The sequence below is a fragment of the Pan troglodytes genome, chromosome 14, assembly GCF_028858775.2.
Source record: "Pan troglodytes isolate AG18354 chromosome 14, NHGRI_mPanTro3-v2.0_pri, whole genome shotgun sequence".
Lineage (NCBI taxonomy): Eukaryota > Metazoa > Chordata > Mammalia > Primates > Hominidae > Pan > Pan troglodytes.
The window spans coordinates 65,465,765-65,491,259 of record NC_072412.2 but is presented as its reverse complement, the minus strand read 5'-3'; the positions used below and the strand labels follow the sequence as shown (position 1 = coordinate 65,491,259).

Genomic DNA, 25,495 nt, shown 5'->3' with positions numbered 1-25,495 from the left:
AGATCGCACCACTGCACTCTAGCCTGGTGATAGAGCGAGACTCCGTCTCACAAAAAAAAAAAAAAAAAAAAAGATAAATAAATTAGGTTCATATGAGACTAGTGGGACTTTAGTTGGATGTTTCCCTTGAATATGTGTTTAGCAGCAACTCAAAAAACTGCTGCCTTATCAGCAAGCCTACCTTTAAGCACACTGTGGCTGCCATCTTGTGCATAGCAACTTGTGCTTGTATTTAGCTTTGTAATTGGGAGATAAAAATAATATTTTTATTATATATCACTTCTGAACAAAAGGGAAGAGAACACACAATGGGAAATCAAATTATACTTTGGGAAAAACTTTATTACAAATATCTTATACTTTATCTATTAAAGAAATGTGAATAGGTTGAAGTATCTCATTTACTTGAAAATTTTACGAAGCGTGGAAGAGATTGCAAAGAAACTCACAGCAAAGTTAAGAAGGGCCAGTAATGTTACATCCCTGATGGGTTAATAAGTAATTTGTTGTTTTACCTGAGACCGATTTTACAACAAATAGCAACTTAAGCTGAAATAGTTTAATAATCAGCACCTGCACATCCTTTGGGATATTCTAGTTTGTTCCTCAAAGGATAGTTTCCCATTTTCATAAGTTTCACGGTCATAAAAAGTTCAACTAATAGCAACGCATATTGAATGTTAAGATGATGAATTGTTTGTGCCAGAGCACAGTATATGATGTTCTCCTATTTTCATTGATAGCAGTTTTTTAATTGGATTTGGTAATACTAGAAAAATTATTTTGATTAATTTTACTGTCATTCTAGATTTCTTTCTAAAACATCTGTCTTGTAATTATTACAATAAACTTACTTTCCACAAAGTAGCTATAATAAGTTTGTTTTTGGCACTTGGGGAAAATTTTTACATTTAGTTACCAAAGAAAATAATTTTAATGGAAAACTGAAAAGTAGATCACGTAATTTCTATATTCTGACAGACTTTGGTGACTAGTATTAATTTTTTAAATTTTTTTTCCTGTTCCACTACGGGAATATGTATGAGAATACAGAAATGTATTTTTAAGGATTTTTTCCAAATTAAAATATTTTCCAATTATTCCTAAAGCTGTAGTCATCAGGAGTTTCTAGAAAGTAGTAATTAAGTATGGTGAAGCATTGCCTTTTCTTAAGGTTAAACAACCCTAAGCAAGGTGTTTAGTGGGAATGTGTGAGACCTGCATGAGCTTGTTTACTCTGAGAAAATTAGTCTTGTTTTCATAGTACCTAACTGTCACTCCCCTGGAAAACATGGAGACTTAAGTTAGGTTTGTCTAATCTAATCTCATTTTAGAGACTTGAGACAAAGTTGAATACTTAGGAAAAAGTAAAGATTTTTGAGTTTAGTGAAACCTGTGTTAAAGAGATCCCTGACTTGTATAGCTTGAGTATCCATTAATGTTGAATGAAATAGAACTCTGAACAAGAAGACATTCATAAGCTTTTCAACTTTTTTTCAAATGATTAAATCTCCTAGTTTTCTATGTCACAAAAATATACAAGATATTATAATATGTTGAAAAATGTTGAGTTGGGTGGGTGAATCTGTTTAAATGGGCTAAGACTGAAATAGAGATGAAGTACGATCAAAAAGTCAGAATCTATGGCAGCCTACTTTAATAGTTAAATAAATAGTATTAAATAGTATTTAATACTATTATAACATTAAATAGTATTTAATGCTATCATTTTTATATTTTGTTTTATTAAAATTTTATTTTATAACATAAAGTAAGACTGATATACCTGTCAAGTAAAGGCCTATTTGGAATATAGGCTGTTTATAATGCTTTTTTTAGAAGGAGGGGAAAATGCACATTGATTTTTTAAATTGCACTTTTAGGGAAAAATATAAAACAAATGTTAATTGCATTATTGGGCAGTGTTTTAAGTTAATTTTTTAGGAATATCTAATTTCAAGTGAAAGTAGTACTTTCGTGGAGAAAACACAGGAAAGCTAACTCTTTTTTTCCAGAATGAAATCTCATAATGAATATTAGATTTAGAATATTAAAAACAATGTGCATATATATGTAAATTAAATCTTTAGAGGTATAATAGCTAGACTTGAGGTTGAGAACTACATCTTGCCTTCCATATTTAATTCACCACTATAGCTTCCCTGCCAAGTGATGCAGCTTGTATTGGATGCAACCATTTTACTCCTGATCAACTCAGTGTACCATCGTATTCCAACATCTCTGAATAGAAAGCATTCATATTCTTATAGGAACTATGAAAATTGGCACTCCCCCATATGTTTGATGGAAGCATATATAATTGATATAAGCCAGCAAATGTTTTTTTCTTGAATTGTTGCTGGATAAATGTGTTTGAGGCACTTCATTAATGATACCGTAATAATAAAAAATTGTTGATGTTATTGTAAAGAAATAATACTTACTTGTTAACATTTATATAGGGCTAAAATTTATGTGTGAGGCAATTATATAAGCTATTTACATGCATTATTTCATTTATTTCTTAAAATATCCTTGTATTGCAGGCACTATTTTGTCCATGTTACAGTAGAGGAAACTGAGGCATAGTCACACAGCTATTTAGTGCTAGGTGGTTATTTAAACCAAACAATATGATTTCAATGTCTACCCTCTTATTATACTGTCTTTATAATATGCAGCAATAAGCTCAGATTGATTTTTTTTTTTTACAACTTCTAAAAGTGATGAAATGTCATACTTAATGTATTCTTGAAGGCATTCTTGATCTTCAGTTCCACAATATTTTTTTGAGTGCTTGTTCAGGACTCATTTGATATGGCTGTCCAATTACCCTTTTTTTGTTTGTTTGTTTGCAACCTTTGGGTCATGAAACACACATGTATAAAGTATCCCCCGAAATACATACTGTATGAGAACTGCTACATTATATGAACGTTTTTTAGAAATAAGATATCTGTGTTGTTCAACCCTATAAAACAATATACTTTTGAGGACTTTGCTTATCACAATACGATTTACTAGGGACTCTTAAAAATCCATCCCACCAAAATACAACAAACTATTTTAAAAACGTGGCTGTCCTGTGAGAAAATTAGGGAAATCTCCAAGGCAAAAGTGGTTAAAGAGAAAGAATGAAGTTGAAACCTGAACAATAAGCACAGGTGAGCAAAGGGAAAAGTTAGGCCTGCCCTGGGAATGAAAACCAAGACTACAACTTAGTGAATACAATGAATAAAATGTTTACAATAAACCTGTGACAAAAGCAAATTAAAGTTATTCAGGTTAGAAATGATCCCTAGCTATTTACAGAAGCAAATTCAAATCTGTGCCAGAGGACAGTTACAATTTAGGTCCTCAAGATTCTCACAAATTAAGTTCAATTAAGTAAGAACACTCAATCCTAACCACCAAACACACAAAGAAACAAGGGATTGTGTGGTGAAATGATCAGAAAAAGTAATACATATAGGCCTCCAAGACCCCAGATATTTAGTAACGATATATGAAATATTTAAGGAAATAGAACATGAAATTTTTAAAAAGAGAAAAAGTAACAGGAGAATACTAAAAAGGAACAGTTTTGAAAAAAACAAATAGAATGTATGGAAATGGAAGTGTGGTGGTTGAAATTAAACATTCAATGGATTAAAGAGCAGGTTATGCTCACTTAAGGAAAGAAATGGTGAATTTGCACAATACATCTAAATAAATTGTCCAGAATGCAAACCAGGGGGACAGTATAATTAGAAGTGTAAAATACTTCTTAAGAAACATGGAGAACAGGATGACAAGGCCTACCACTTGTATAATTAAAGTCCCAGAAGAAGAGACTCAAAAAGACTGAAAGACAATATTCAAAATGGTGGCTTCGAATTTTCCAGATCAGGAATCCATAGAATAGGAAATACAACTTATACAAAGCCAGATAAATAAAATGAGACTCACTTCAAATAAATAATGAAGCTGCAGAACACTAAAGACAAAAAAAAAATTGCAGCCAGAGAGAAAAGATATGTCCCCCAAAGCAACAACAATTAGATACAGATTACTTATTGCAAAAATGGAAGGCTGAAGAGAGTGAGATCTTTAAGTGATGCACAAACATAAATGTTCTTCTAATTTGGGGTATCCAGCAAAAGATCTTTATAGAGCACAGGTGGAATTATCTACTATTTGTAGATAAACAGGAAACAAAAGTGTTTTTCATCAACATCCTTATGTTAAAAGATTTTTTTTCAGAGACTGGCAAACTTTTTCTTAAATAGCCAGATAGTAAATATTTCAGGTTTGCAGGCAATACAGTCTCTGTTGCAACTCTCGTGTAACAGTGCAAAAGCAGCCATATCCGATATGTAAATAAATGGCTGTGGCTATGTACCAGTAAAACTTTGTTTACAAAATACATGGTCAATCTAAGGATTGTAGATTGGTAGCCTCTGCTCTAAAGGTTGTATTTAAAGAAGCAACAAAAAACAGATTGAGAGACAGGAAGCCATAGGTACTATGAAAACAAATGTAAAGAAAGTACACAATAAAACAATGTTACATAAATTTATAAATTGAGTGAGAGATTTAGAATTTGGGTTTTCTTTATTTTAGTCAAGGGAGAAAGGGAGATACAGATATTAATTAACTTTAGGTCTTGTTAAGTTGCTAATTTGTGAAATAAAAATACAAGGATAACCAGTGAAAGGATAGAAATATCAAGTATAAATTCTAAACTGTAGTGAGAGAAATAGACTAATAAAGATACACCAAAAAAATCAGGAAAAATAAAGGCATAACTAAAGCTAGACAAATAGATGGAAACAAACATTTTATAAATCACAATAAATTTTTTAAAGGACTGTAATATCGTATAAAAAATAAAATCTGGTTTTATGCTGTTTATAAGAGACCTCCCTTTACCCTATGGATATAGAAATGTTTGAAGTAACAGGACAGTTAATGAAATACAAGGCAACTATTAATCAAAAGAAAGGGAAACTATGTTAATAGGTACAATTGACTCAAGACATTAATTACTTCATGACAACAAAAAGCTTAATTCACCTGAAAGATACAACAATTTAAAAATGGCATGTGCCTTAATAACATAGCCCCAAAATGACATTGTAAAAATTAATAAACTATATTGATAAGTTGACAGATTTAGGATTCTGTCAGGAAATGTCAACAAAGTTCTTTAACTTACTGATAAGCAGAAAAATATCATTAAAGACAAGCGTTAAACAATTAACAGACTTCATTTGATTAGTGTATATAGAATTCAAACTCAATAATTAAAGAATACACATTTTTTCATGCACAAGTTGAACTTTTATAAAATTGGCTACGTACTAGAGACCATGAAATCTCAATACATTTTTCAGTGCCAGTTTTATTTATTTATTGACCACAATGACATGAAATTAGAAATAAAATTAAAAGGATGAAATTTTAAAACCTCTAGTTTGAAAATTCTAAAAACACATTTAAAAAGTCATATGTCAAATATGAAATCATAGAAAACAGTTATACCTGAACAATATTGAAAACACCCCACATTAGACTTTGCTGGATGCAGTAAAAATGGTATAAATTTATACCATATGTGCTTAAGAGAATAAGTCAAATGTTCCTACATATATAAAAGATAAATATTTAAGGTTATGGATATTCCAATTACCCTGATTTGATCTTTACACATTATATAAAAGTATCAGATTATCATATGTACCCCCAAAATATGTACATGTATTATGTATCAATAAAATAACTTTTATCAGAAAGACTTAAAAACATCTGACTTCAGAAATTTAAAAAGGATTTATATGATCCTAGAGAAACCAGAAGGAGGGATATGAAAGATTAAATGAAAGAAAAAGTGACATAAAAGGCAAAAATGAGGTTATTCTGAAAAGACAAGTTAATTAGATATATTGCTAAAAAGATTAATCAAGAAAAAGAGAAGATAAATAATATTGAGGATATAAAAAGGAACATAACTAAAGATACAGAAAATAGTAAAAAGAGAGGAGCTTTCTGTAAAAATTTGTAGGATAGTATTGGAAAAGGTAAATGAAATGGATAAGTTCCTAGACAAAAATAACTTATTGAAATTACTTTAAAAGAAATAGAAAGCATGAATAGTTCTATAACTAATTTTTATTTTAATGACTTTTAATCTTCGAAATAAATACTTGGCCTAGAAGTTTTTCAGATACATTTTACCAAATTTTAATGAAATGATTATCTCAAACAAATGGAATACAAAAATGTATTTTATGACTAAATGTTCAAAAAGATAAATTCTTCCTGTCCAAATTGAATTTATCCTAGAAGTGAAAGTATGGCTTAATATTAGAATATTCATAAATATAATTCACTATATTGAGTCTAATGGGAAAAAAAAATTGTGAAATTTCTCTCAGTCAAGTCAGAAAATCCTATTCAGATTTCAAAACAAGAACCATGAACTAATTTAACCCTCCACCCTACTCCAAAGTAGGAAAGGAGTCAAAGGAAACCCTTTAACCTAATACTTAGAATCTAACTCCTAGTCAGTAGAGCAAGATAAGACAAGTAGGAGTTGAAAATGTAAAGATTGAAAAGGGAGAAAATCAAGCTGACATTATAGCACTCTATGAATAGCACAAACAAATCCTATAGGAAAACTATGAGAAATAATAAGAAAAATTATCAGTAGCATATATAAAAATTACATTTTTTAGGCTGGGTGCAGTGGCTCATCCCTGTAATCCCAGCGCATTGGGAGGCTAAGGTGAGAGGATCACTTGAACCCAGGATTTCAAGACCAGCTTAGACAATATTATCAAGACCCCCATCTCTACAAAAAGTAAAAATTACATTTTTATATGTTATAAAACAATAGAAATCATTGTTTTTAAAGAAGGCACCATTTACAATAGCAAAAGAAATGTAAGGTATAGAGAGTAAATCTAACAAAAATGTCCAAGACCTGAATGGAGAAAATGAGTTTTTTTCTAAAGCCTTTTTTAAAGATCCAAGTTAATAAAAAGCCACATGCTGTTCACAGATAGAAGACTCAAAATTGTGAAGATATCAATTAAAAATCCTTATAGTCCTTTTCAATGAAACTTAACAAGTCTATTCTAAAATACAGATGGAAGAGCAAAGGCCCAAGGATACAGAAGGCATTCCTAAGTAAGAAAAATAAGATGTAAGCCTTAATAATTAAAATAGAGTATTATTCTTAGAGACATGGATATATTGATCAAATGGACTAAAACAGCCATAAAATAAAGCAACACACATGTGCTAATTGAAATCCAAAAGAAGTGACTTTGCATATTATTGGAGAAACGATGGGCAAAAGTGAATTGGATCTCCAACTCATACTGTTCAAAAATGTTGATTCCAACAATGAATGAATGGATTTTTAAAATGTGGTTCATATACACAATGGAATACTATTCAGACTTAAATGAAAAAATGGAAATTCTGTCATTTGCAACAACATAGATGAAACCAGAAGACATTATATTAAGTGAAATAAGCCATTCAGTGAGAGACAAATACCATAATATGATCTCACTTACGTGTGGTATATAAAAAAGTCAGACTTATAGAAATGGAGAATAGAATGGTGGTTATCATTCTACTTGGAGGGTAAGGGGGTTGCACCAAACTCTGTCTGGCAAGTAACACTCAAAGAATTTCTTTAGGCAAAGTGTAGTTGAAAGTAGTTGGAGGCAGTGCAGTTTATTTGCCAGCTGACTAAATATAAAACAAGGTCAAGAAAAGATGATGGTTTTAAAAAATCAATGTCTTATAGCCAATTGTCTTTATATCTGGCTAACCCTTAACTTTTCTTTCTTAATTCAAATTTAGGATGGAAGTCACTAAGAGGCAGTCATATCCAGAAAAATGTTGTTCTCATTTAATTATTCAGTTTTTCTGTTTTAAGCTACTTTTACTTCTTAACATTTAGAATAAAAGAAAATCTCAAATTACTGTTTGAACTCAGATATTAGTCTCAGACTCAACACCTATTTCTGTGCTCTCTATTGGTATTTTTTCAGCTAAAATTCTTCTCCTAATAGTTATAATATCAGAATATGGTATGTTTTAAATGAAGTAGGCTTTTAAATGAAAATCAATAGTGCATTTTTCATAAAACAAAATAGGCTTAAGAACTCCTTTAGACCTTATTTCTAAATGTAAACATTGTTTTTATAGGTCTTGGAGAAGTAATTTTGACTTTTTATTACGCATGGGAATGCTAAAAGGGTGTGGCAATTATATCTGATAGCAGATGGCCTATTATGTACTCACATTTAAATGTATTCAGTCATTAGAGTAGAAAATTCACATCAGAAAATGTTATACCTTAATTAGACTCATAAATAAGCTACATGATATATTATTTATTTATTGTAGGTTCATCTTGTTCATTTCTCTCAAGCAAGAAATAGAATTTTGATTCCTGAATATTTGCTTATCCTTTCTCTATCACAACCTATCTTCTTACCCCATCTCCCTTATAGATACATACATGAGTATACATGCACACACACATACAGATATACTCACTTGTCTTTGAACCCATGATTATCTTCTCCTACCTTTCTTATGTTGAATTTTTTTTTTTTTTTTTTTTGAGACAGAGTCTTGCTCTGTTGCCAGGCTGGAGTACAGTGGTGTGATCTCGGCTCACTGAAACCTCTGCCTCCCGCCTCCCAGGTTCAAGTGATTCTCCTGTTTCAGCCTCCCGAATAGCTAGGACTACAGGTGTGTGCCACCACGCCCAGCTAATTTTTGTATTTTTAGTAGAGACGGGGTTTCACCATGTTGGCCAGGGTGGTCTCAATCTCCTGACCTCGTGATCCACCCGCCTTGGCCTCCGAAAGTGCTGGGATTACAGGCATGAGCCACCGTGCCCAGCCTCTTACGTTGATTTTTATTACAACTTTTGTCTCATAGCTGCCTCTTAATATACGGACCATAATATGAAGCAATATGGTGGAAAACCACTGACTGTAGCTAGCTTCCAAATCTTGCAACTTACTGCCTCTTACTACTTTTATTACAGTAAACAAGTACTTAACCACTCTGGGCCAGATTAGAGAATGCAGAATCCAATTTGAGAATTAAAGGGATTACACATTAAAGCATCTAGTATTGCAGCTGGTATTTTATAGCTTAGCAATAATAACTAGCGTTTATATATGTCAAGAACTGTGAAGAGTTTGAGAGTTTACCTACTAACAGGCTAACAAGTTAACTTGACACCATTTCATGGATGTGGGGTCAGAGACAAAGAATCCTTTGCTACTCACACAATAGCAATAGCCAGATTAAACTTTTTTTTTTTAGGTTTCTGCGCCCGTACTCCCACAGGGCTATAGGAAAGGGACAGGTGACACTTATATCCACAGTGGTTTGTGTCATCGGAGGGAAATCCTGAATTTAGGGAATGCAGTCTTTTATAATAGGTAGTAAGACTGTCCAGCCTTTGCTCCAGTTTATCATTCTGGGCAGTAACAAACCCCTTAGCTTAGGAGGGAGATACTACCTCTATCTTCTGTTCATTCTGCAAATATCTTTGAAAAGATAGTTTGAAACAAAGGTGCTTGGTTGGTGCTTGTATCTCAGTGTACGTAGTTTTGCACTTGCTTGAAAATCTCTAGTCATTTTCCAGAACCCTTAAAAGAAAATCTAACCTCCCTGTCTTGGCCTAGAAGATCCTGAGGGATCAGGCCTCAGCATACCTCCCTGACCTCATCTTATACCTTTATGCTGGGCTTCTGTCTCCTAAACCCAACAGCAACCTTTGCATTAGCACTTCCCTCTGCCTGATGTGTTCTAGATCATCACTTACCTAGCTCCTTGACATTTAAGATTCAGCTTGAATCAAGTCAGAGTGAGACCTTATCTAACTACCTAATGTAAAGTAACCCCTCAGGAATGCTATCACAGCACTCTTATTTTGTTGTTGTTATTTATTATTTATCTCTGCCTCCTGCCGCACCCTACCATATAGAATGTAAACTTGTTTTAGTGTGCTCTCTTATGCACTCTTCCTTCTCCCCTCTCTGCCTTCCTTTCCTCTCTCTCTTTTTTTTTCTCCCCTACTTTACAACAATACTATTTAGTAGTCTCTGAGTAAGTATTAATTGGATGGATGGATGGATGGATGGATGGATGGATGGATGGATGGATGGATGCATGCATGCATGCCTGAGTTACTGTCCCCTCTACTCTGTGCTTTTTGTTTCTTTTTGTTGTTGGTCAAAAATATTAAACTTTATTATTTGATTTTTAATGAAGAACTTGTACTAACTCTAGGGTTAAAATAAAGAATACCACAGTAAAGATATAAAAGCCTTCTCCCGAAACAACATGAGCCACCTACTTGTTATAGTTTAATTACACACTTTTCTATTTAATACCAGTGGTGATAAACGTCCAATATGTTAACCTGTTTGGTTTCATTGGTGTTTAATATAATGTTACTCTCTTTGTTGGCACTTAAAAATCCCATGTTTACCTACTAATTCCCCTTAATGCCACATGAGAGGTATTTCTTGATGTGTATAACACTTAAGAAATAAGAAATTAAACAAATAATCACATATCTATTGAGATCTTCTTATGATTAGCATGTTATTATTAGTTTTGATCAAAGCCAGAGGACCTGGCTTTGAAATGACAAACATTTCTTTTTTTTTTTTTTTTTTTTGAGACAGAGTCTTGCTCTGTCGCCCAGGCTGGAGTGCAGTGGTGTGATCTTGGCTCACTGCAAGCTCTGCCTCCTGGGTTCACACCATTCTCCTGCCTCAGCCTCCCGAGTAGCTGGGATTACAGGCACCCGCCACAACACCCAGCTAATTTTTGTATTTTTAGTAGAGACAGAGTTGCACCACATTAGCCATGATGGTCTCAATCTACTGACCTTATGATCCGCCCACCTCGGCCTCCCTAAGTGCTGGGATTACAGGCATGAGCCACTGTGCCCGGCCAAGAAATATTTCTTTAGTTACCTTTACGACATTTCTCTCTATATGAGAAAAATTCATATATGATTGTAATAAAAAGTAGCCACTACAAGATTTCACTTCTTTTATTATGTCTTTAATTTGATAATTTTTCTTGTACTTGATAATTTGCTTTGCAAAGAAGATGTGGAAAACCCTAATTCAGTTGCTAGACACTTTTGGAAATGTATATGAGAAAACAGTTTTGATTTGTGAATTAGTTTTTTTTTTATTTTCAGTTTCTGTCTCCCATCTCCCTTTTAGGTAGTTAATTCCATCAAGATGTGGATGTTTTAAAGATGCAGGTTTAAGTTTAATAACAGTCGTATTTATAGATACATAACATAGTTAACAAGGGTTTCTGTGCATACCTTTTAGAAGACTGTATTACTAACATAACTCACCATTATCTAAAAGATAATCATGTTTCTACCTTAAGCATATTTTCAAACAGATAATTTTCCATTTTGCGGGGTGAATCACTGGTTAAAATTGATCATTTTTCAAAATTTTTTGTAATAGCAAGCAATAAAGGAGAATATCAAAAAAAGAGAAGCAGAGGAAAAAGAAAAACGTGTCAGAATAGCTAAAGAATTAGCAGAGCGAGAAAGACTCGAACGCCAACAAAAGAAAAAGCGTTTATTAGAAATGAAGACTGGTGAGTACTATCAAATTTGTTATTTATTCTATATATACTTAAGATTTATATGGGCTGCTTTATTAGTATATTAATGAACTTAGTGAAAAAGGAAAATACAACCACTTGTTTCTGTAATTAAACCATAGAACAATTCTTTCTTTATGGTCTTCTCTCCCTTCCATTTACTAACGAGTAGTGTAGTGTCTTCATTCCAGTGTTGGTCATAGGTGATTTGGTCCTCTGTTATGCTGTTTTGGTTCCAGCGTATTCACGTTTCTTTAATTACTACCTCAATAATCAATCTTTAATAATGTATGTTAGTTAATAAAGTAACTGTCAGAAATGGACTGTGGAAAATTCTATAGGACATGTAACCTGGTTTCTTCAACAAAATATCCCAAGGGAGGGAAAAAAAGTGATGGAGGATAAACATTGTTTAAAAGAAAGAGACTTAAGCGACATATCAGCCAATTGTAATGTATGGAATTTATGTGTATTCCAATCTGTGGTCCCAGCTACTCGGGAGGTTGAGGTGGGAGGATCGCCTGAGCCTGGAAGGTTGAGGCTGCAGTATGCCTTGATCTTGACACTGCACTCCAGGCTGGGAGACAGAGTGAGATTTTGTTTCAAAAAAACAACAAAAAGAAAAAAGCAGTCTGAACATTTTGGATACTTTTTTTTTTCTTGTAAACATGACAAAATTGTTGTCAATATGTTTCAAAGTATCTTTTAGAGACTGGTACTGAAATTTTACAGAAACATATGTATATATGTATTTCAAGAAGCTAAAAGATACCACGTATTTAGAAGCAAAAGAATTATGTAAAATATAGTTATATTTTCATTCCCTGAAAAATTTGGCTTTTCTACTTCCAAGTCAGTAAGGATTGAACAAGGCTTTAATTAAAATCCATCCGCTTCACTGCTAAATCACCATAGTTTACAATTCAGGGTTGCAAATTCACCTAAGGTTTCCCCAGGAATAGACAGAGATGCCTACTTTGCCTTCTTTACTTTCACTTTACAGGTATATTTTTATGCTTACTAAAGCGAAACGAGTACCTTAATGTATTGCACTTGTTTCTTCCTGGGAAGAAAAATCATCTAAGCACAATTTCTTGTTTATATCTGAAATTCAGGGAATATTCTCAGAATTATTTTTAAGTATGAATAAAAATGGAGATCAGAAAGATTTAGTATTTATTTTTAAAATATGCTTCTGGAAAGAATTTTAAATTAATATATTACTTCCTAATTTACAGAAGATTCTGGTGTTTGAACATTAGCTTTTTTTTTTTTTTGAGATGGAGTTTCGCTCTTCTTGCCCAGGCTGGAGTGCAATGGCGCGATCTCGGCTCACTGCAACTTCCGCCTCCTGGGTTCGAGGGATTCTCCTGCCTCAGCCTCCCGAGTGGCTGGGATTACAGGGGCCCGCCACCATGCCCGGCTAATTTTGTATTTTCTGTAGAGACAGAGTTTCGCCGTGTTGGCTAGGCTGGTCTTTAACTCCTGACCTCAGGTGATCCACCCACCTCAGCCTCCCAAAGTGCTGGGATTACAGGCGTGAGCCACTGCTCCCAGCCTGAACATTAGCTCTTTTAGCGTTGGCTATAGTTATCTAGATGAGTTGCTAGATGACAGATTGGATGTATTGTTTGTGGGTTTTGCCCAGGGTCTGATCACACAGAGTGTCTCAGTAATTCTCTCTTATACCAATTTGAAAGATTGAAACTTGATAGGGCAAACAAATTCTAATAAAACTTCCAATGTAATGTCAGTAATGTTTTAATTTAAATTTATGTCTCCCTAAGGAAGCTTTCACTTTTAAGAATAAGTTTATTTCTCAAATTTATTTACATTATCGAAAACACCTAAAAAATAGTAGATCAAAAGGCTGTTACCCATAATCTTCCTATCCAAAAAATCACTGTAAACATTTCTGCACACTGTTCTTTCAGTTTTAAATTTTTCTGCCTTCTAATAGTAGCTATGATCCTAGTAAATATGCAATTCAGTGTCTCACTTTATGTTGCTGAACTTTTGAAAGTTTCATGTTATTCATAGCTTGTAATTCTTATAATTTTTAATATATATATGATTGATTCCACTGGTTGTGCCATATACAATTTAACTTGCATTAGTCAGTAATGAAGTCATGGAACAATAGTTATTGCTGACTTTTCAATGTGATTAATCTTTTTGTCCATAAATAGAAAATGTTTGTAATTATTTTATTGGACATGGAATAGAAAAGGATATTTTTAAGACTTTTGATGCATACTTACAAACTGATTTTCAGAAGCATAACTTTAATTTTCTCAACTTTCAACATTGGGTTATGATTGTGCCTTGGTTGAATATTCTTATTTTTTAAGATTTTTGCTAATTTTATAGATTTTAAAATTATGTTTTATTATCTTAATTTGCATTTCTTTGAGTATTACTAAAGTTGGACTTTTAAAAAGGGTTTATAGTTCATTTTTAGTTCCTCTGTTGTGAATTATCTTTTTCTTATTGATTTGTACAAGTTAGCTCAGTATGTATTCATATTTACATTTTAAATATCTCCTTCTAATGTGGCTTTTTTATTTCTATATCTTGATATATATAAAACTTTTATTTTCATTCTATGATGTTTTAATATTTGCCTTTGTGATTTTTTTCTATCACCTTTAAGTTTAGAAAATCATCCTTTCACTGATTTCATATCAACTTCATTTCTTTTCTAGTTTTGATTATTTATAATATGACTGTACTCTACTTATTTATAATCTTCCCTTAATCATATATTTGATATATAGGTTTTAATATAAAAGGATCTGTTTCTAAATTTTACCAAAAGCATTCTAATATTTAGCCATCAATTGTGTTTAATAGCTGGTTTATGTTTCTTTAAAATAGGTAATTTTATGTTGATGACATTACCTTCTTTTCTTAATTTTAAAAAAAGCTTGAATGTTTTTAATTTTAACAAAAGATTTAAAGAAACGTTTTATTATATCTTTCATTAATCATAGAGCTCATCTTATTTGACCTATTGGATTATTTTATTAGACTTTTTCTATACTATCTCTTCCTAAACATGGTCTGCAAATTAACATAGGTGGGCCTCAAGTAAATGTAAAATCTTCACCCAATAGGACTTTCCAAACCTGTAATTTGCTGAGGTACATATGCATCATACATTTTAACATTTTTCAGGGGTGCCCTCTGCAGAGCATAGTCTGAGTAACTTAGATTTATATAAATGATATTAAAATAGATAATTTTAAAGTAATATATCTGTAAAATAAATACAGGTATGTGCTATGTCTATATCATACATATGAATTTGCTATAGATGTAATCGAACTCATTTGATACAATATGCTGAAACAGCTATGATTTAAGAAGCTACTGTGAGACTTTGTCTTTTAAAAACGTTTGAAATTTTTGCAAGTCAACTTTGAATTTTTTTTTCAGACTGTGGGATTTAAAATAATCTAGGGATAATAGCCCAAATTTCATAATATTTGTAAACACATATTTTTCTCACCAAAGTGAAAAACCTCTTCTAAAACCCCAATAAATGATGATGATTCTGAATGGTCCTTAGTTTTCCTTTAAAATCAACACAATTATTAATGTAGAAGAACAAAGCATTTGATTTCTTAAAGTAACTGCTATTACCAAGTGAGTCATATAACCATATAACAAATATATTACCACATGCTTATTTATTGATAACTTTTTTCATTTTTAAAAAAAATCACAAATAATACAGTCAACTTTTTTCCATATTATATGTAGAATATGCTTTTTGTCAAGTCATGATTTTTATAACATTTGAAGGTTTTATGAAATAGAGGTTACTAGTGTATCTAATTTAGCACTTAATTACTGAAAATATGTTAAATATCAGTTTTTTATACTTTTAAATTGATACATTGAATTTTATGCATATGCGATATTTGACAAATATGATCTTCAATAAAGACATTGTACTATTATAAAAATATGTGTTATCATTTCTATTATTATTTTATTGGTAAAAAACGAAATATAGCAAGGCCACTTTTTATTGTTCTTTTATTCATCAAGTTTTTTTCTATATGTTGAGATTACAGTGATAAATAAGAATAAAAAGGTTCCTGCTGTAATGAAGTTTAAAATTCTAATGAGTGCTTCAAATAACCAAATATATAAAATAATGTCAGATAATAATTTACAGGAACTAAAATAAGATAGGATAATGAGATGGAGACTGCTTAGGCTGGTGGTAGTAACAAAATTTGGTCTCAGAGAACTAAGGAGACTATTAGTATGTATCAAACTTTGTAGTTTAAATATTGTTTAATAAAAATCCTCAGAAGTTGGTAAGATTTATATAATTAGTGTATGTGGTTTTTGGATAACCAGACTTATAAGCTGTACTATATGTGCTAATATGGTGTGTTTTTTAAACATTGTGAGGATCAGTTGAAACTTTATGTAGTTTTTCTTCGCAGGTGTTATATTTTAGTACAGAACATGGTACTGCTCAAATCTTCGTAGAAATTTTTAGCCCGACTTTCTCAGCCTTAAAAGAATGTGCAAGGGTGAATTATTGAATTTACATTAGTGTTTTGTTACCTCACTGGGCCAGGAACTTTTTGTTTTAGCTTATTTTCATATGTAAGGCACATACCCCTGGATGATGGAGGAAGAGAGAAATCTTCACATAACTCTGCCATAAACCCACAGGGAGCTTCCTTCCATATATTTTCATGGCTTTAGTATTTTCTCCATGCAAGTAAGAGCTGAATTTTTTCACAGGTGTAGAAATTCTTGTATCACTATCTGAGGTAGCACAGTAAATTAAATTCCTGTTCTTTCTTACCCATAGTAAATCATTACTTGCCCTCGGCAAGAGAACAGGCAACTATTTCCAAATCTACTATTATTTACTATCACTATCATTTCAGAATGTGATTTTTGTTAATAGAATGAAAATAAAGATAAAAATAGTGGACTAAATTTCTCCAAGAAGAAAAATGAAGCATTAAAAATCCTTCTGAGCAACCAAACTAAGAAAGCAGTCTCCTATTTTCATGTTATAGTGTTAAAACCTGATGTTTTTTGTTTTTGTTTTCTCATTTTTTTTTAAATGATGAACCTGAAGGTCTCTTAAATATTCACATACACAGTTTTGGTTATTTCTGTTGAATGTTTTGGTATTACATAAACAAGCAAGTTACATTTTCATGATGTCTTTATTTAATCAACATATAAATTTTGAATAAATGTCTAAGGTTGATGCTTGAGTTTGAACTATTTTAATTTAAAAAGTACCTATTCATCTGACATGAAAACTACTAAGCATAGACCCTAGTGGTTATTAATTTAAAATGCATAACTCTTCTTAAGTGTAATCATTTCTAGTAAGGCAAGTAGTAGTAATAATTTTATGTGATTATGCACAACTTTTTCTTAATTCCATTTCTGTTTCTTAATCATGGACACAAATAGGGCATTTGATAACAGAATTCAATATTATACTTTAAGACTTCCTGAGTATGTAAGTTGATTCACATCATTTTTAAATAGCAGATCAAAATGGCCTTGAAATGGACCCAGTGTTGTGTAATTATGTTTTGTGGGGGAAGTAAATAAGAGCTTATTTAATGGAGCAATAAAAACTGTATGAGCAGCTCCTATATTTTAGTCTTTAGGTTACAATTTGTCTATTATTTATTAGACTTAAATGTCTCATTTGGTGCAACTTCAGTCTATTAAATAAAGAGATAATTAGCTTTTAGAAATCTGTTGTTTACCCACATGGCCAAAACTGCTCCTTTGTTTTCCATTCTGCAATTTAGAATAACTAAGCAATTAGGCCTCCATTTTAGAGGAAATGCATATTACATAAATTCTACTTGGGAATGTCTCTGCCAATCTCAACAGATATGCAATTAATGTTTGTACTTGCTTTCATAAAGGCTTTAACAATTACCCTGTCTTCTACAGATATCATAAAACTTAGATTACTTTCCATAATTGCCCATATTCTACTTTTGTGCAGTAATGCTTTAGTTTTTTAGTGTTATTGGCAATTGGTGCATATAAATAAGCCAATAGTTTTAATAATTTCTCGATATAGAAGGGTAGAACAAATGGAATTGCATTGGCTTGGATATATTTCTCTTTTCTTTACTCCATCATTTATAGAACAGACATTGTAATAACAACAACAACTGCTACTACTACTGCTAGCATTTATTGATCACATATTATTTGCCAGCCTATATTTATTATTACATGTAATACTTATAACAAACTCATGAGACTATTTTATATATCAAAAAGTTTAATTTACTTGCACATGACCACAGATTTAGCAAGCCATGAAGCCAGTACTCAAGTCTTCTCATGAGGTCATATTTTTAACTATTGTGCTATTACATTTTACCACTGATGATTTAACCATGGTACAGGAAAAAGGGACCAAAATGATTATGGTAACTGTCACTAGACTATACCTATATAAGAAGATTGAGAATTATTTTCCCTGGAAATGTGTGAGAGGGTCAGTCATGTCTTTGGTAACATAATCAGTGGTTTTAAGCCAGGTGGTCTCTCCCTTTGTGTTTGGAACTTCTGGGGCGATTGTCACAGTCAAAGGAGGGATTCTTCAATGTTCTGAATAGTTCTGACCTAACATAGTTGCCAGAGGTCAACTTTTCTGAGGGAGGTAGAAATGTGTTCAGTACTTTCATTGTTTGACTCAGAATAGAAGTTAAGGAACCAGAGAATTTGCAATATGGTAGGTTTTAGGAGTGGCACAAACATTTTGTGTGCTTTACTTGTAATGTGTGCCCTGAGACATTCTTCCATGTCCACCAACTGTACCATGTAACAATTTTTTCCTTCCGATGGTATTAAGAAACTGAAATTCTGTTCCATAAATAGTAGCAAGCAATGTCTGGTGGGAAATTTTTCCAAGAGTCTCTCTGTCACTTAGCTATGCAGCTTTTCACTTATGTGCAGGCATCTCTTTCACTGGAATAACATAGCTTAAATTATGAAAACTCATTCAGAGTTCAACCACTTTGTGCACTAATTTGCGTCTTCTCCATGCAGCTATACAAGGCTCACACACCATCCTTTGTCCCCTTCCAACAAGCCCCAGAAAAGAGGAGGTTCTCAGACTTCCAGCATATCTTAATTTGAAAGTGATTATTTTTTTCTTTTGTCTTTTTCTTTCTTTCTTTTTAAACTTTCTTGAGGTTTATCAGTGCCACTCTTGTTAAGCATTTTTGTGGCATATCCTCATACTAATTAGTTTATTGCTCATCCAATATTTTAAAATCATTTTCAAAATGTTTTTCATATTATTATAATATGGTATTTACTATATTCTGAACTTCACTTTTTGTTGTTTAACTTTTCTGGGAATAAAAGATTAAATGCCAATTTTCATAAACTTTATTTGAGGCAAAATAATTTAAATTTTTAAGGTGTAGCATGGTCTACCTCTAAGAATTTTACCAAAGAAATCTTTATATTAACATCACTTATTCATAATTTCACCCTGTTCATATTCTAGGACAAAAAAAATCATACCAATCGGTTCTTTTGATCTTATCACAATGTGGAAAACTCTGTAACTTTGATAATGTCAGCCACATTTATTGTATTATAATTGAGAACTCAATCACAGCATTGCATCTTCTTTGTCTGTAACATTCAATACTCCTTAGGTGTCTCCACTAATCAACATAAACCATATATCCCACAAAGCCTAAAATATTTGTTAGCTGGCCTTCACAGAAAAATTTTGCTGATTCATAATATAGATCAATAAGTCATAGACTCTGTTCTTTGATTTTAAGAGACAGATTAAAAAAAACCATGAAGTAAAAAAAAACCTTTTCCTTGTCTTCCTATAGCCAAAAGCATACATTTGCAAAATGACCAGTCTGTGTTGAAAAATAATGAGTTATTGTTATTTTGATAAAATTGATATATTTATAAATTGATAAATAAATAATAATTAATAAGTAAATTAATTAAAATTGATATATTGATAAAATTAATGATAATTGTCAGGGAAAACTTAATCTTTAGGCATATTTCTTGCTACAGAGAATTGTGTGATTTTTAGATCTATTAATTTGAAATGGAAAGTCATGCAGTTGAACTTTTGAAATGCTAGCAAGCATCTGGGCTGCTGATTGTTTCAGCAACCGATCTAGCACAACCATTGTGCTTCTTATCCTTTTAGCCCAGCTTATAGACCCCAGTATTTCTATAGTATTGTTTGTATATCTTTCAAGATGAAAATATCAGTGTGTCAAAAGGTCATAGGTGGAGCCAGGTTTTTCTTTTCTTATTAATAGGTTCTCTCTTTTCTTTGTATTTTGGGTCATTCTGACATTAAATCCTTAAAGTTGAAGGAAATCTATTCATTGGTGTTGAACTTGGTCGTGAAGGTTGCTCAAAGTCTAAAGTGATTATCTCAAAGAGGGGGAAAAAAAACAACTCAGTAGTATTTGGCATTTGATGATGAATAAATATACCCTAGGGCAGACTGGGGAAATTAAGCAAAGAAATTGAATATTTATATGTTACATGTAAATGGTATAAATAGGCATTAGTGTTTAGATGAAATTAGACATTATTTTGTAATAGGATTTTAAAATATTGTTTCCTGGATAGCTTCCTTCCTCAGATATCCAATGTTTTTCAAGAGAATTATAAGCAATATGATAGTAACAGAGTTAACATTGAGGGCAGCCTTAACACAGGCTAGAATGCCCCAAGGCAGGAAGAATATGACAGACTAGCATAGTAACAGAAAATAGATGACTGACTGTTTTTAGAGCAAGCAATTCTTGGAGACCATTGCCTGAGTAGAGTGAATTGCCATCATAGAACTTCCAATAATAATTATCATTAATGGGTATAAGTGACAGTAATTTCAGTTCAATAGAATCCTTTGAATGTTTATTTTTAAACTATTAGTGCTATTCAGGCAGGAACTCTTGTAAAATTAGTGCTGAATCTGAGGTTCTATTACTAGCTTTCATGAGTGTTGTGTAAAGGATCACTGCTTTAGGAAACTGGATAGATCCCCTCCAAAGTCATTCCAACACTGATTCTGTGGCAATTAGTTTGAAGATTCTAAATGTGTGACAGTTCCTCTTTTTAACTTAACTGCAAAGTAGCCTTCAAGTGTTACAAAGTCAAGAAGATTGTTTGCTTGGGGAACAAAAGATTATTTTGATTCAAAGGCCAAGAACTAAGAAAAAGTCTTTTTGCTGCATTTCAGATATATTTCAGAAGTAATGATTCTATTAGTGCTGAATTGCAATTATGATCTCTGATTTTCAGTGGATGTTTTCAAGGCTAATTAGATTGTACTTTCTGCTGGATTCATGTGTGAATAAAAGTACTTTTTTAAAACCTTTATCCTTTATTATTTATTTTATGGTTTGATATGGAACACTAATGCTCTTCTCTCAAAAAAAGGACAGTGCCTTTTGATAGTAGTCACTCGTTATTTCTTGAACGCATGGGATACTTTTATTAGATAAAAAATAAATGTATTAACTATTTTAACAGATTATTTTACCATTTTGCTGTGATAGTTCTGCTCCCACTACCCATAGACAAACTTTCAGAGACCCGTTCCATGGGATTCTGAAGGAATTTGGTCTGAGGAAACATGTTGTTTGGATTATACTGTATTCTAATTGATTCTACCATTAAGGTAAATAGCATTGCAGTCTGAGGAAATGCTGTTTCCTAAATCATGATATCTGCCGAGATTGAGCATAAAATGTCTTAATGTTATATTTGGAGGCATTGTGGGAAATTAAAGAAACGTTCTTCTCTGCCTAGAAAATATTAGAAGAACCCAAATGATGTCAAGTTTGTTCAGAATTGCTACACTCATGTGATGGGGGAATCTTCGGAAGGAGTGTTGTTTTTCACATCTTCCTCTTCCCTATGAGATAATTCCCATTTTATGCTTGATACTGTCCTATTCCTAAAGCATTGCACTTTGATATAAGTAGGATATGAACTCAGTCATCTTTTATCAGTTCTAAAAAGGGAAAGGTAAGAAAAGAAGGGGAAAATATATCTCATGGTGTTTACCATTCTTAGAAACTGAGGAACCCTTAGAGATAAAATTTTCCATCTGAATATATTACAACTTAACTAATGAGTAATGAGGGTTTCTATATGGGGGAGGATGCATGTGTACGTGTACACACGCACTTGTGTGCATGTTTTTAGCCTGCTCCAATTTGAGGTCAGCTGATTCTGAAACTGAAGTTTTGACAATTTGGTATATTCCTCCTAGAAACTTCTTCAAAAAGAAGTCTTTTTGAAGTAAGTGTTTATCTCATTTCATTAATTAGATACTCAATATTAATCTTTAATAAAGTACAAGAAAGGAGGGACATGATATGAAACATTTGCTATAGTTATTTTAAATGATACTTCAGTTAATATTTTGCTATGAAAAATTTGCTTTTTATAAAGATCAAACATGCCATTATTTCTCAATAATAAATCTTACAAAAATAAAACCTTTAATCAAAATTAACCATGTTCAAAAAAAAATATCTTTTACAGTGAGCTGTTGCTTCTAATTTCTTTCCATAGCAGGTGTTTAATAAGCACTTTAAAAATATTTATGGAATTCACATTTGTGGGACAAAAACTCCTCAACTGTACATGTTCTATTTATGCAGACCCCATAAAATAGATTGGCACAATCCTAGGACAAGATATGACATATGTCAAGTTTGTTTTATGTGCTCTTATACTTTTGGTAACAAACGAGGAATTTCATAGTTATGACAGCAAGTTCAGATATGCAGAGATATAACTATTTCTATAAATGCAGTTTAATTTATGACTGAGCCATCAGCCTACCTGATGGTTAACAATGTAGTCAATTCTCCCTCTGTGTGCGTGTGTGTGTGTGTGTGTGTGTGTGTGTGTGTGTGCATATTTCCAGTAATTTCAGTAGAGAGTTGTTATTTGTGTTTGAAATTCCCTTCCATGATCTCTTCTTATCTCCCTTCTTCCTTCGGTGAAGGAAGCCAGCTTGGGCCACCCTTCTGTGCATGTGCCCTCTTTCTGGTTCAGTTGGCATCTACGTCCATAACAGCCTCCCTGCTTTGGCATCATTCCTCCTGTCTGCTTGTGGTAAAGGTGATCACTGGTTTACTTTTGAATGGCAACCAAATAGAACAATTGGATTTCTCTTAGTTCCCTCCTTGGCTTCCTTATGTTAATGATTCTTGGAAACATTCTTCTCTTGCACTCGTGCTCTTTCTTAGTGAACTTTTTTTTTCCTCCCCAGGCAGGGCGCATAGGAAATTACTGTGCTTCAACCACAGCACTCAGCTTCTTGTGGTGCTTCTGCAGCCTTCTTGTACCCTAATCTTGTTTCCTTAGCCCATTCTCAACAATTCTGCATGTTGGACACAAGACACCTCCACTCTTGGACTCAACTCCCTGTGACTTCCTAGGAAAGTCTACCCAATATGCGCCACTTCCTCCTGGGATGAATGCGCAGGGCTACTGCACTGCGTGTAATCTCACTTCCAATTTCTCTTCCACCAGATGGGGGCATCTTTTCTGTTCAGAGCCTAAGAATGTGGTGTGCATTTTCTGCTACATGGGTGGTTCCTGTACTAAGAATGATCCTTTGGCTCTCACATTGGGGTGGGAGAAAGGAGGATGGATTGACATCTGAGCAGTAAATGTGGAAAAGACTACTTTTGTTGTTCCTTTGAAATGTGGAATCTTGAATTTGGTGGATACCAAATGAACACAGTGAAATGAAGGGCCAGAGTTTCTGTGCCTGGGCATCCAATGGGCTAAGTAAATTCAGATACAGAGGTGTGACATTTATATATGGACTAACAAGTAATGTAGCAGGCCTGATTGATCTTTGGGTAGAACTATGGGCAGAAATGACGCTAAATTGGAAGTCAAGAAACCATGCTATGCTTTGGATTTTTTTTTTTTTTTTTTGCTTTATTTTGTAGGCACATTTCAAGGGCATTAAACAGAGCAGTGATATGATTTGCTTTTAGAGAAATGGCTCTGTAGCAAAAACGCAGATGGATCAGAGGGTGTTGGGACTAGGAGGAATGAGACTAATTAGGACACTTGCAATTTTGCAAGAGATAAATGCAGAAGACCTGAACTAGGATGCACTGAAAAGAGAAGACAGGATGGATTTGAAAGACAGTTTAGAGGCAGAATCAATAGGGCTTTCTAGTGGATTGGGTGTGGGGAGACAGGGAGAATACTTCATGAACAGGTAGGTGATGCTGCTCCTACCAGCTTTAGAACACATAGATTTTACGTCTCCAATTTAAAGGCTTTTTAATCTTGGGAGTGTTTTTTACCTGAATGGGCCTGGCATAGGGTAAGAAACACAACATCTGCACAGTAACTATTAACTTCTTTCATAGAGGAAAATAAAAACAAATTTGTTAATAAAGACAACTTTGCAAGTTTTTATAGCTAGATTAACCAAGAACCTCTGAAAATAAATCATGTTTAGCTCATGAGGATAAGCTGGAGGTGGCCCTTTCCTGGAGAATCTGAGGCATGGGGTTCAGGTAGGGCAATGGAGAGAATGTGTCCCATTATCCCCTTGAAGGAAAACAGGTCAGTCCCACTCCTTCCTCTTCATCTAAAACTAGCCCAAACATTCAGTTCCAAGGCTCTAGGGTTCTCATTATTGAAGTCTGCATTCGTTTATTTTGCTGGCAGGTGATATTGTTGTAGTCAGTATTTGGTTATTGTTTTTTCATTAGATACTAATTACACCTTATCTAACATTCTGAAAGACATTCCCAAGGCTCCTGTGTGATTTGCTTTTGTGACCATTAAATTTCTGACAAAAGAAATTATAAAAATGGGCATTGAAATACTTCCTTCATTAGCAGAATTATTAGTGTGATGGTGAATAATCGCATATTATGTCATGATACTATCCTAGGCACTAGGGGTACAGCAGAAAATAAAACAAGCAAGTGTCCCGGCCCTCATGGGCATATATTCTGGCAGGAGACAGACAACATTTAAGATAAATATACAGCATTAGAAGTCCACAACTTATAAGGAGAACAAAATAAAGTAGGGATGGGGGGATAGAAAGTGTGGGAAGGAGTGACATTTTACATAGTGTGTTTTTTTTTCATTTACTAAAACTATTGACATTATATACAATATTGCTATTCTCTGTTAATAGTGGTGTCATGAAATGTTTCGTGCTAAAGTTTAGGAGTTGGGTTATCAGTATTCCAGTCCCTGCTCCACCAATAGCTAAGTAATAGCAGGCCAGTTAGCTTCAGACCATAATTCTCCTTATCTACAAAATAAGATTCCTTCTAATTTGGAAAATTCCATTTGTATTCTGTAAATTAATAACAAACTTTATTAGAACCCAAGGAATGAAGTTTTGCCTACTCTTCCACTCACTTGTTCTATGACACTGTCCTCTTTTACAACATATTCTCTAAGATACTTTTTATTACACAGTAAATATGACTCTCTTCTTATACAGTATGGTTTTTTTTCCCCCCTTTGGTTATAGGATGAATTTAGTTTAAAATTACCTGTTTAGAATGTTTGCCCACAATATGGATGAGTAAAAGATATGTTTAGAAAAAGTTACTGATATGGTGAAGTTAGGGAAATATATCTGTATGCACATATGTATGTATGTATATGGACAACTCTTTTCATTTATGAATCTCATAGTTTTCTGTCTATGCTCTTAATTTTCTGAATGGAAGGTACTTAATATGTTTGTAGAACAGAAATGAAAATGTCTTACTATAGAAATGGTTGACCT

At 32.8% G+C, this 25,495-nt stretch overlaps 1 protein-coding gene across 5 annotated transcripts in view; it reads left to right on the top strand.

Annotated features, from left to right (window-relative positions):
- The window catches only part of DIAPH3 (diaphanous related formin 3), a 490,848-nt gene that overhangs the window by 335,318 nt on the left and 130,035 nt on the right, over positions 1-25,495 (top strand). For all 5 annotated transcript variants that reach the window (XM_054665348.2, XM_054665347.2, XM_054665346.2 and 2 more), the window contains one exon: positions 11,526-11,661. In XM_054665348.2, the coding sequence (XP_054521323.1) occupies positions 11,526-11,661 (136 nt within the window). The remainder of the gene's footprint in view (positions 1-11,525; positions 11,662-25,495) is intronic.